The sequence below is a fragment of the Muscardinus avellanarius genome, assembly GCF_963383645.1.
Source record: "Muscardinus avellanarius genome assembly, chromosome: 15".
NCBI classification, from domain to species: domain Eukaryota; kingdom Metazoa; phylum Chordata; class Mammalia; order Rodentia; family Gliridae; genus Muscardinus; species Muscardinus avellanarius.
The window spans coordinates 74313839-74327018 of NC_137801.1; the positions used below are offsets into that span (position 1 = coordinate 74313839).

At 45.3% G+C, this 13180-nt stretch overlaps 2 protein-coding genes across 5 annotated transcripts in view; one reads left to right on the plus strand and one right to left on the minus strand.

Moving 5' to 3' along the window:
• CTNNA2 (catenin alpha 2) overlaps positions 1–13180 on the plus strand; it is a gene marked incomplete at both ends in the record, with an annotated part of 1014669 nt that overhangs the window by 638004 nt on the left and 363485 nt on the right. The gene's annotated exons all lie outside the window — the stretch shown is intronic.
• Positions 1498–3334, minus strand: LRRTM1 (leucine rich repeat transmembrane neuronal 1). The gene has a single exon (XM_080711734.1). It carries the CDS (start codon positions 3317–3319, stop codon positions 1751–1753), a length of 1569 nt encoding a protein of 522 aa, XP_080567860.1. The 5' UTR covers positions 3320–3334; the 3' UTR covers positions 1498–1750.

A 13180-nucleotide genomic window follows, 5' to 3' on the forward strand; every position in this document is an offset into this window, starting at 1 on the left:
GCTGCTTTGGGGGTGGGGTGGGGGGGTTGCTTCCTATCCTGTTTCTTGCTATTTGGACTTATCTCTTAAAAAAGGGGGGGGTAGAGTAAAAAGAAAATATCTAAATGGCAAAGATATCATTTAGAAAGGTGAGGAAAAGACTTCTGGATCTGATTGGTTTAGTTTTCACCCTCTGCCATCCATGACCATGACCGTTTATTTCAATCATACATCTGATTTAATTGTTATGTGGTGAAAGACCCCTCCATCCACTCCACAACCCCTCCTCTTGCCCTTTCGTGGACCCACCAACCCCACCAGCACCACCACCACTTCTGCACTCTTTAGTTCAATACAAAACGAAAATATCAAGGATGGACCTGAAAATCTATGAGTGGTGGGAAAGGGCAATCAGAATCTCCAACACAGGAAAGAAAAAAGTGAAAAATACAGGGAAAACAAGCATTACATAAAAAAGGGCCAGCTAAGACCGAGGCAGCTTTTCTGCTCCAGGTTAAATTATTCCCATCTCAGTAAAATGCAAATGCAGAACCCAATGATGATTTTCTCCCACCCCACTCCTATCCCTGCTGTATCCAGTCTGCTCTAAGCTACAAGTCATTACCCCGCAGGCATTCATCCTGAGTCAGGAATTCCTCTTTCCCACCGTCACTAGGGGAGTGCTAGAAGTCAGGGCTGGGGAGCTGGGGCTTGCTGCAGTCTTCTCCTGGGCTCCGGGAGCCCAGATTTCAGCACTTAGCACTGGGATTTGGCTTCCGTCTACTCAGCAAAACCCAAAGAGAGGAACTGAGGACTTCTCCTTCATATCAGAGGGCACAAAAAGGGCACTACGGTTGCAAATTCTAGTGAATCCAAGGCATAGAATTACAACCCAGTGCCACTTGAGGGGTTGGAGGGAGAAGTGAAATTTTGAGATGATTTGAAAGATAGTTACCTTGAGTGCCAAAAATGTTTCTTGTTCATAGGACAAACTGTCTCACACAGCCTCTTAAAGCTATTTGCTGTGATCTCTGCCTTAAAGGCTGAGTGAGGGCTGGCTCATGCCTGGTTCCCCATCTATCTTTCACTTACTTGGTTTACAGCGCTGGGATCACACTGCTCACTCCCCAGATTATATAAAGGGTCTTGCTGACTTTTCTAAGCCTTCATACATGTGGGGTAAATTAATCTGAATCATGACACCCATCAGCTGTGTTTGCCCCTACCTTTTAAATTGAATCCGACTACTTTGCACCTTGATGTCTACATTTACCCCCACTGGCCAAATCCCTCCTCCTCCCCCACACCCAGGAAATCAAAACTGTTGCTTCTATGGTAACACAGGTTAACAGGAGTTCATTTAGCTTCCGCCAGTCTGTAAAAACTGTAAATGCTATTTTATTTTAAACGTTTTAGTTTACAAAAAGAAAAATCAATGATTGGTACCTTTTTTACACTCTCTCAGATTCCTGAATATGGACAGATCTTCAAAGGGAGGAAGGAGTTTTTCATATGAAATTTAAGATAGACTGTCCTGAAGGTTGTGGGGTAGGGTTTTTTTTTGTTGTTGTTGTTTTTATTTCTTTTTTGTTTTTGTTTGTTTTTAAGACACAATAAAGCTAAAATGTCAAGTCTCTGGGAGAGATCCCCTTACAGTTTCAGTCAAGGAGCATATCAGAGCACTGACAAGAAGACCCAGCCCGGTGCCTGCCAGCCCGCCCGGGTGCCCAGGCCTATTTGGTAGCGCATGGGTTGAGAGCCCCCGGGGCCGTCACACTTCGCATTCCCTCGCCGGCTGCTGGTGGCAGGTACACGAGCCGTACTCGTTGATGATCACCAGGGCTCCTTCAATGTGGTTCGGTTTGTAATCAACGTAGTATTCCTGGGCAGACATGGCAGCCATCTGATGCATGGTCTGTTTCTGCTTCTGCTTTCGGCGCTGCGTGACAAAGCACTGCCGGAGCTGCCTGAGGCTGGCTGGGAAACACTTCCAGGACACGTAGAGCACCAGGACCACGATGAGGAAGGAGAAGATGAGGGCCATGGTGCCGGTCACCACCTTGTGGATCTGCACGGCGTTTTCCGCGTGCTCGCCGCCAGGGAGAGCCACGGTGGCCGGCTCGAGGGTGCCATCGCGCTGCCTCTCCCCGCCGTCCAGGAGCGTGGTGGCCGAGCTGTCGGGGGCTCCCAGGTCGCTGTGGTTGGTAACGGCCGAGAGCAGGTGGCCGCTGGTGGGCTCGGCGCTGTCCTCACACAGGTGGAAGGCATACACCGCATCCAGGACGTCCTCGCCCTGTGCGTACTCGGGGCTGGCGCACTGCAAGCTGCCGTCTTGGCGGCCCTGGAAAGTGCTCAGCCACGACGCCAGGGCACAGACGTTGCGCCCGCAGTCCCACAGGTTCCCGGCCAGGGTGATGCTCGTCAGGGACTTCCAAGAGTTGAGGATGCGGGGCTCGATGTAGGTGAGGCGGTTGGAGTCCAGCTGCAGGGACTGCAGGTACGGCACGGTCTCGAACACATGGGGCTCCATGTACTCGATCTCGTTGCCCGACAGGTCCATTTTCTCCAGGTTCCAAACCCAGTCCAGCGAGCTGACCACAATGGCCACCTTGTTCCGCCGCAGACAAAGCGAGTGCAGGGAGATGAGGCGCGGGAAGTGGGCGAAGTTCACCTTGACCAAGTCGTTGTGCTCCAGGTGCAGCTCGGTGAGCTTAAACAAGCCGGCGAAAGAGTTGCGCGCCAGACTCTTGAGCTGATTGTATCCTATGTCGAGAAACTTGAGGCTGCGGCAGTCCTGGAAGATACGCACGGGCACGAACTGGATGGCGTTGGACCGCATGTGCAGCGTGGTAAGCTTTCGCAGCCCGTGGAAGAGGTCGGGCGCCAGCGCCTGCAGCTTGTTGTAGGAGAGGTCCACGCTGCGCAGGTTGGGCATGGGCCGGAAGGTGGTGTTGGCCAGTTGGGTGATCTGGTTGGAACTCAGCGTGAGTTCCTTAACTCGGCGCAGTTTCTGAAAGGCGTCCCCCTGCACCGAGCAGATGTGATTGTGATCCAGATACAGCCACGTGAGCTGCAGTAACCCCGTGAACTGGCCGGCGCGCAGCTCCGAGAGGCTGTTGTAGCGCAGGGACAAGCCCAGCAGGCCGGACAGGTTGTGGGGCGTCTCGGTGAGGTTGAGCGCCTCGCAGTACAGCAGCCGCCCCTCGCACCGGCACAGCTGCGGGCACCCGCTGGGGGCGGCGGGCAGCATCTGAAAGCAGGCCCCCAGCAGACACAAGACCACCCCCGAGGGCCTCCTCAGCAGCCAGTGTAGACAGAGACCGAGCAGCAGGAAATCCATTAGCGAGAATCTTTCCAGAGAGACTGGAGAATGTCCATTGGAAGCGCTCGGTCAGAAATCTACATCATATTTTATTCCGAGGGAGGGGGGAGCAGGGGAGGGGGAGAAAAGGGCAAAAATCAAATAAATATATAGAAATAAAGAAGGACCCCCCCTCCCCAAAACCACACGTTCACCTCTAAGCATGCAGAAAGCTGGGCGGCATAGAAAGTTCAGAGCCACGGAAAGATCAAAGAGATGGTGATTTGGTCCTTGTTAGGTGCTGCAGCAAAGAAAAGGGAGGAAAAAAAAATCTTCGGGAAAGAATTTAATTAAAAAGTGTCTTACCCACCCTTTTCCAGAGAGTGACAACCTCCATTCAGCTGCTTCCTTTGTGTGCAGGCTAAATATATGCAGGGCGAGAGAAGACCCCTCTGTGTTTCCGAGGCAGCCCGGGTCCGCGGCCGGCGGATCTGGCAGGCGCACAATGTCTCACTTTGCTGCTGGGCTCCGGGCTGCAAGGGCGGCCGGCGAGGCGGGGAGGCGACTTCTGGGACCCGCAAGTTTCCCAACTAGGTGCCGGAGCCCGGGCTTCGCCTTCCTTCCGCTGTCCTTTTCCTCCGCAGTTCGGACCGTGACGTTGCGGGGGAGAAAAAGTCCGAAGTGCGGGCTCGCGACTCCCCAGGATTTGACAGTCTGGTTATTGTCCGTCATTGGAAACGACCACCGACCGGCGCCACCTTTGGCTCCGCGGAGGCCGCCTGCCATTCGCGCTCCGGGCAGCTGCGGAGAGCGGGCTCGCTCCTGCCTGGCGGGGAGCGGCGAGCGGCGCCCGGCTCCTTCCCTCCGCCGGGCTGTGTGCGGCGCGAGCTTGCACCGGCGCCTCCCGCTCACTGAGTGTCGTAAGCGGCTCACGATTTTGCGTCTTCCCCGAGCAGCTCAGACATGGGCAGATTGAAAAGGGGGTGGGCATAAAACCAACATTTTACCGAGCCACTAAAGTAATATATGTTCTTTGATGAAATGCAAAACAAAACCACTTTCAGCTTTTTTGGGTCCATATTTCAAAGGAAAAAAGTGGGGCGGGGGGGGTAGCATCATCAATGACAAGATATTTTCAATTGGGAAACTGAAATATTCTGCGCTCCCCCCCCCTTCCCTTTTGGGGATATATTCTCCCCCCCCCACACACCTCCTTTAAAGCTGTCTACGTGTAAGAGATACGTAAGAATCTGTAGAGAAATCAACGTTTGGTCCTTTGCTTTGCAAAAGCAACTTGAGAGAAGACAACAGGAAGGCAATAATTTGGGGCTTGGATATATATATATATATATATTTTTTTTTCTTTTTCTTATCTTTTGCCTTTGCAGACACCGGAGTTCTCCAGTGAGCCAGCTCTTTTTTGATGGTGGATGGGGGGATGCTTTCCAAACCCCACTCGGTTTTGGGAAGCCATCCCAATCCCCGTGATGTGAAATCCAGTGTGGTAGCATCCTCTGCGTACAAGGAGACTTGCCCGTGCTCCCACTGGGACTTCAGTTTACACAGATATCTGTGGGGTGCATCGTAGATGCATAAAGATTCCACTGCGTGGCAGGGGGAGGGCTGTCAGGTGCTGTCCGTGGAAGCTTTGCAGTGCCCCTCACCCAGGAGCAAGTCCCAGAGGACAGTAGGGAAAGGGTAGTTTAAAGCACAAAGGAGCCTCTCCCCTCTCCACACACTCTCCCCTCATTCAGCTTTGACACTGTGCTTAATTGTGTGGCTTTTCTTCTAAGTATGAAGAGCAGCCTGATTATTCACGCTCACAATCATTTATAGATAGGAGTCCTTACAGTGAATGAGTTCTTCCTCTTCTTCCAAACTGGTCTTGAGATGGGGGGGGGGTGTCTGCATTGCTATGGTTGGGAACCTGTTGGTCATCTGAAAAAAAAAAAAAGTCCTGCAAGATGGCTGAGTAAGCCCGTGGGAGGTGAGAGTGGGCAAACCTACTTTCTTGGCTAAGATGCCCAAAAAGGAGGTGGAAGAATAGCATGTAAATCTCTAGCTCCTCTTTTTGAATTTCTATCCTTTCTGCCTGGAAGGAACTCAAAATAATTGGGTATTATCTGTCATGGCACTCACTTTGACTGGAATCAGGGTGGACTGTCAGAGCTCCCAAGTTGAATAGATGTGTCCACTAACTGCGCTGTCCCCCCCAACATCCAAGTCAGAGAGACCAGGCAAGGCAACTGAAGTCACTAAAGGCCAGTGGTACTTTTCAGGAAAAGTCATATGAACAGGGGCATGAATCATTCCATTTTGTATTCATTTGAGCTCTGCCCTGGTCATTCATCTTTGAGATGCATCATTTAATTGAAAAGAACACAAATCTGAAATGTCCTAGACATCACATGCTGTCTTGAGAACTAGGAGAGACAGAAAATCAACCCCCTTAACTTTGCACGTGACAAAGCTGAGACCAAGGGACATCTGGGGATGATCCAAGGTCAGACAGCTTGTTACTGGCACACAATATTTTTATTTTTTGCTGTCCCTCCTCAAAGTGGTCCGTTGCCATTCTGGATGGCTGACTCTTTTACTCTTGCTTCCAGCTCTAGACTGGGCCCTTGCAGATTTTGTCCTGGCACTTATGAGGTGCTGCGGAACACTTTAACAGACAGACAAACAGTTGCGCCATCAAGTGGTTTCACCTCTTGCCAAAACAATTATTCCTGACAGCAGGCTGGCTGATTGAGCCATAAACTGTAAAGGGTTGGGGAAGGGGGTTGGGCATGCTCAGGCAGGGGTAAACAGCAGCCAGCCATTCAGCAAGTCTTGTGAGTACAAGCCACCCAATCCCTATGGCTGCTAGGAAGAAAATCCTCCTAATGCATGCAGCTTGGCACAGTGGTGACAGAGGCTGCCAAATGGGCAAGAAGAGGTCCCACTCTGGATGTCACTTGATTTGTAGAGCTGGTACAGAAAGGCAGAAAAGAGTTGAGTGTTGGCAAGAAAGAAAGAGAATAAAATTAAAGTCACTGCATTTATATGTGTTTTCCTTTAGGTATGCTACTCAAAACTGAGAAGATGCTTCTAAGCTGTAATTAAGACATAATATATATATATACATATATATATAACATATATGTATATATATAATATTGCTTTTCAAATCATTGTCCCACAAATCATTTCATCTGCATGGTATCTTTAAACCTTTCTCACCTCTAATGTGGCAAGTCGCATCTTCTCTGCAGTTTTAAACCCCTTGGCAGAACTGTATACATTAACAGATTGAAATGAGCTTTATTGAAATTTAGCTATTCTAAGTCATCTAAGTTGCAGAATCCCAATTTATTATGTATTTAAAGCATACCAGCACTGATTAAATCAATGCAAATTAGGTTAAATAAGAACAACATGAATCAAGTGTTTCAGCAAAGTTGAGTGGAGAAACGACAACTTTTGAGTCACCACAGCAAGCCGATATGGCTGTTTTTCACGAGTTTTAATTTCATGCTTCTAAGTTTCCAACATACTAAAATGGAAAAAAGATAAGAACTCATGTAAAGTTCTCGCTTTTCTCTTGTTTCGTCTCTCATATCTCTTGGCCTATCTTGGGAGAACATCTAATTAACTCACCTGGTTCTAATGAGGCTACCGTGTACACTTGACCATGTTCTTCTTTCAGGTTTACTACTGATTTCTCTTGGCAAAAGTCTTTTTTCATGGTGGTTATCTGATGAGAGATACTATATGTGCTTTGAAAATACCCTCCACATTTCCTGTCCTTGTTTGAGGGAAGAACATGAGGTCGCCTCTCGTTGAACTGCTATAGCAGCAATTCTAGAAGTCTTGCATCAGAAATATCACCTTGAATCATCATGCCAGCTGATTGGGAACTAAGGCCAGCCTCCCAAACTGGTGTCAGAAAGGATAAGAATCTTGAAAATGGGAATTGGGCAAATGGGAAGGAAGTCTGCTATCCATGAGGTGTGAAGCTAATTGCCAAAACACAACCTGGAACTAAGGGGAAATAGAAAATTCATGAAGCCAGCTTGGTGCAGTTGAAGAAGCCAGAAGCCAGAGCTTAGAGAAGGAGTGTTGCTTAATTCTCCCAACTTTCTCAAATGATCTTTGCCTAATAAACCTTCTTGTATTTTCTTAGCGGCTCATGCCGTGATATGGGGTCGGAGTGAGGGGAACTGGCATATAATATATATTTTTGTATGTCATTACCTCTCTTATTGCATCTCTACTGAAGGCCGCCTCAAATTTGTTCATTTTTGTTAAAAGAGTTTGTGAATGAAGAGAAACTAGTACAAAATGCCTGAAATGAACTTGCATTCTGGATTGGCATTCCATTAGTACTCTTTGTCAGTGTTCAAGGAAGGAGAAATCAGAGTGGTATTTTTAATGTTCTGTCATTGCTAGCACCAGCCTGGACCTTGATCTTTATGCGCTGTCTTTAATTTTCAGCAGCAGTGAACCATGGCTTTTCTTTAAAAGGAAACACTTAGAGGAATTGGGGGAGGGTGGGAGTCATGATTTCAAAAGGAGAGAATTACCCTCTTTGTTCCCTGGGCACACACCATCTAGGTGCCATTTACATTATAGAGAGCCTCCCCTGAAGCATGGGGGCCTAGGGGTGAGGATCCTAAAACTTCTCTCAGATTAAGAAACAAATTAGAAAGGGGAAGCCATTCTTATCAAATTGTATGCTCCTCTTGAAATGAGAGCATTATGGATAACAATTAAGAAAGACCACCATGGTCAGGAATCATCAGGAGAGACATGCCACTTCGTGAAGCCTGTCCTGCTCTCCTTTTCTCTTTTGGCTTATGAGCTGATTATGGTATGTTCAGCTTAACTGATGCTTAGCACAAGATCTGTCATTCTACTTATCCTTCAGGGCCCATGTCAAAGCTCTGTGATCCCTTGCCTGGCCCCTCACCCCCATAGGAAGTGGTCTTCATTCTTTTCAATGCTATTAACAGTTTATCTTTACCAAGCTCATGGTCCCATTCACTTCATACAAGTGTGGGAGTCATTTCTAACTAGAATATTTTAGAACTGAAAGGGACATTAAATATCTTGGAGTCAAGGAGTAAAACTAGCTCAGTTGGGGTTCCTGCTTTGCTTTATTTTTATTTAATCATTGTGACTCTATACAAGTCATTTCTTTGTCAGTGAAATGGACCAAGTATGGCTATTATAAAATATATTGCAGAGAAGTAAATGAGGTCATGTACATTAGATTATTAAGACTGAAAGCTGGGCATGGTGGTGCATGGTTATAATCCCAGTACTTGGGAGGCTGAGACAGGAAGATCCAGTTTTGTGGCCTGCTTCACCTACTTAAGGAGGCCATCCACAATTTAGAGACACTGTTTCAAAATAAAGAATAAAAAATTGGACTGGGGGTGTAGCTTGAAGTTAGAATGCTCCGAGTTCAATCCCCAGAACCACACACATACATAAAAAAACATAGACTGGAGACCAGCAACCTCAGGGCTTGTTGGAAATAAAGACTCTCAGGCCACTCTCTAGATGCTCTGAGTCAAATCTGCATTTAACCAGTAACCTGAGATAATTGGTTAAATTTTGAGAAGCATTCTTTGGAGTGCTGGCAAATTCTAACCTGAAATAGAAACCCAGCATCATTGAGTCCCTCGTTTCATAATAGAGGGATTGAAGGGACAGAAATGTTAAGTGATTGGCCTCCCTTGGTGGTGGAATTGGGTCAAAAAAAGAAAAAAGCAAACTTTTTTAAATCATGTCTTCTCTCTCCCGTTAGTTTTTGTTGTTTTTGTTTTTGTTGTTTTTGATGTTGTTGTTGTTGTTGTTGTTGTTTTGTTTTTGGTTTTGCTTTTGTTTTTCCCAGTTACTGGATATGGAACCCGGAGGCATTCTACCTTCTAGCTACTTTCTCAGCTCTGTTTTTTATTCTTTATTTTGAAACAGGGTCTCACTGAGGTGCAAAGGGCCTCACTAAGTAGCTGAGGCTGGCTGAGAATTAGCTGAGGCTGGCTGAGAACCAGGATCTTCAGGTCACAGCCTCTCAAATGCTGGGATTACAAGCATGGGTCACCACGCCCAGTTTACCTCATTAGGTTTTGAATAGCTGGAATGTAAACTCTGTATCTATCAGTCTCTAGCACTTAGCAGGCTCTTCATAACTACCTTTCGTTTTATAAACAGCATAGCAGGAGGTGAAGAGACTTCCTGAGTGGTAGCTGTGGGCATTTTTGGGCTGGCTTCTTTCCTGATTGTCTGGAGACAATGGTGGTCTGACACCTGGCATAAGACTTTGATTTCATTCTCCCAGAGCAAGTATGGTGCCTCTTCATGCTTATAATTGTGAAGGGATAGGGCAGCAGGGACCCCTGAGGGATACTGGGTTGGAAGCGCATTAGAGCTGACTTCCCAGAAAAATCTAAGTCTTTGCCAAAATTTGCCCTCCTTACTCCTCAGCTTGTCCATCACTGACAACCTGCTAAGATCACACAAGATTCCCCAAGGAGAATTTTATTACAGGAAAGCAAATAATAATAATAATAATAATAATAATAATAATAATAACAACAACAACAACAACAACAACAACAACAATAAAGGAAAAGGCAGGATGAAAAATAAGATTTTCAATGAAAACTAAGTCAACTAAAATCCAACTACCCAGAAATAATTAAGTTTTGGGTACATATGCTCTTAGAATCTGTCCCTTCTTGTTTGGGTATTACGTTGTTACTGTCCTTTTGGCCATTATAAAATAGGCTGCAATGAATAACCGAATACATACACACCTTTGCACATTTAGACACTGTGCCCTTAAATGTTAATTCTAGAAGTGGAATAGGTGTTCAAAGGGTAAGGACTTTTAAAAGACTTTCAATGCATAATGTAAATTGTCCTCCTGAAAGGTACATGTTTTACCCTCTGTGGTTCTTTTACTGCTTTCCTTTCTCCTTAAGAAAGCCCAGAAATCCGCACACTAAAACATCCTTTGGCCTCCTCTCCTTCACCTGGGTGTGAGGATGACTGACTTTTGTGCCTGAAACTGGTCTTTATACCTTGCAAATTTTCTTCTTTCTGGTGCCCATTTTTCTCCATCCTGTGGAGGCAATTTCTTCAGAAAGAGAGTTGGGCTGGGGACCTTCAGGGTTCCTTCTGTTTTTTTACATGAGCATTTTATTCCTGCTTTTAATCAAATAGTTAGCCAGCCAACATATTTTCACAAAGGTGTTACTGTCTGAAAATGGTTTAATCCGGTGTTACAGGAAATGCTCTGTCGTGGTTAGAGTACTCAAATGTAATTGTGAAATGCACACAAGACTCTGTTCCATTTTGAGAGAGTCGCAATATACTATTTATATCAGTTATAAACTTTATCATGTCTTTACCCATTTATTTGGGTTATGAATGAATGCTAAACAAACAAGCAAGTACAATTTTGAAAACATTCATTCGATTACTGGCTAATGGTGAATTTTACTTCATTAATTTGTCCAACATCATAGGTATCAGTTAGCTTTTCCTTGCTGCTACAAATACCTGTGATAAGTCAATTGGAAGAATTAAAATAAAGTTTATTTAGGCTCACATTTTTGGAGGTTTTAGCCCATAACTGATCTTTCCTCTTTGTGTTTTGGCCTGTGAGAACACCATAATGGAGAATGTTTGGAAGCACCTCATCTTACTTTTCATCCCCTCCCAACACCCACATGGAGAAATAAGCCTTTAACCCATGGGCCTTCGGTGGACCCTCAAGATCCAAACCATAGCTCCAAGCCAAGAAGTGTTCTTAAGATTCAAATTCTGAGCACGGCAGCAGATAACTGCTGCATTGACCTGGTTTTTATATGGTCCCAAGAAATTATAGGGATAGCTAAGACAAGTACAGTTCTGTTTGATACTAGCACATCTCACTTCCTCATCCTGGCCACATAATAATGGAAACAATTTAATTCTGTAGTAAGTCTGTCTTAGACACACTTTAGTTATATTGTTTTGTGGTATTTTTTAGATGTTGCAAATTTTGACCTCACAAACAAAGTGAAGCTGCCTAGGGACATCTGTTCTGTCCCTTCTTTTGAGACCCTTTAATATCCACTTCCACAGACATGAGATCAGATATGTGAGGCCACACACAAACAGCAGAGGTTGCCATACAACAGTGATAAATGTGTCCTTAGTGCAGTCTGGCACAGTCATGGTTGCAGAGACATTTGCTGAATTGAGCTTATTAACTCTTTTGAATGCTTGCCTAGTCAATAGCCTATAGAATCTGGACAAAATATATATAAAAGCCTGGCATGGTGGCACATGCTTATAATCCCAAAATTTGGGAGGCTGAGACAGGAGGATCGTGGTTCGTGGTCAGCCTCAGCTACTTAGTGAGGCCCTTTGCAACTCAGTGAGACTCTGTTTTGAAATAAAAAATAAAAAATAGGGCTGGAGAGGTATAATGCTCCTAGCCCCCATCCCCAGTACCATAAAATATATAAAAAGCCTCTTTATTGCATTGACACAGAGGCACAAAATATTAACCCATAAAGGTCCAAACATTCTTATACATGATCCTTTTACTGAAATCTATTTTCATGGGAAATTCCCCAGCTTCTATAAACAAGAAGCCTTCCAGGAGGAATGAGCCTGCCCATTTTGATGTATTTGTTTCTTCATTCAAACTGTCTCCCCCACCCCAATAGAAGGGAGATTATTTAATCTCCCCCAGGCACCTTGACAACACCTGTTAATTATTTACCAAACCTGTTCGTTGCTGGACCCACTTGTTTTGTTTTGTTTTGTTTTTAGTTGCTTTAAAGTCAAAGGAAGGTTCAGCTGCTGAGAGGTAGAATTAGATATGGCGTGGTCCCTGTCCTTAGTGTTTTCAGATCTGGAGTGACCTGTTACATGTTACAGAGCAATATGATTTGTATTATGGAAGAGATACAAGAAAGAGGGTGGGTGGAGACATCTCTCTCTGTAATTGCAGGGGAACTGGGGGAGAGGAAGAGGAATGGGCCTGATAGGTAGATGGAGAAGGCCAACAAAATCTGTTGAAGAACTGTGGAGTCCTTTTTTTTTTTTATTTTGCAGTACTGGGGATGGAACCCAGGGGGCATTGCACCTCTGAGCTATACTCCCAGCCCTACTTTTATAGTCTTTTTAAAATTTATTTATTTATTTATTTATTTATTTATTTATTTATTTATTTATTGGTGGTACTGGGGGTGGAACCCAGAGGCTTTCTATCTCTGGGCTATATTCCCAGATCTATTTTATATTTTATTTGGAAACAGTATCTCACTAAGTTGCTGAGAGCCTCACTAAGTAACTGAGGCTGGCTTCAAACCTGTGCAATCCTCTTATCTCAGCCACCTAAGCACTGGGATTCCAAGCGTGTGCCACCACACCCAGCTAGTCTTTTTTTATTTTAGAAACAGGGTTTCACTTAGTTGCAAAGGGCCTCACTAAGTAGCTGAGGCTGTATACGAACCGTGATCTTCCCATCTCAGCCTCCCAAATGCTGGGATTATGAGCGTGCGCCACCATGCCCGGCTCTGTGGTGTCTTTTTCGATGTGTACAGTGTGTGAAGCATTTGTGGGAAGGAGATATGGAGCCAGTTTTGGTTTAGAGCCAGATTGAAAAGACTTTGAACCTGAAATATGATTTATAAGATGTGGGTACAAGGAATATAATTCGGTTGATGTTCATGAAAGGCAAGAAAAAGAATACTGGAAGCGTGGAGGGCAGTTTGGAGGTATTCCATATGTCCCAGTGAGGTATCTTGTGGGGTGAATAGATTAACATGTGGTGGACAGGGAAGGCCAGAAGCAGTGGTAGTTCTGCATTGGTATTAATGATCATTTGTATGATACTAAGAAACCTTTAAGGTG

Bases quoted from the DNA above. Each gene is read 5' to 3' on its own strand.
- LRRTM1 (XM_080711734.1), bottom strand. From the start codon at position 3,319: ATGGATTTCCTGCTGCTCGGTCTCTGTCTACACTGGCTGCTGAGGAGG.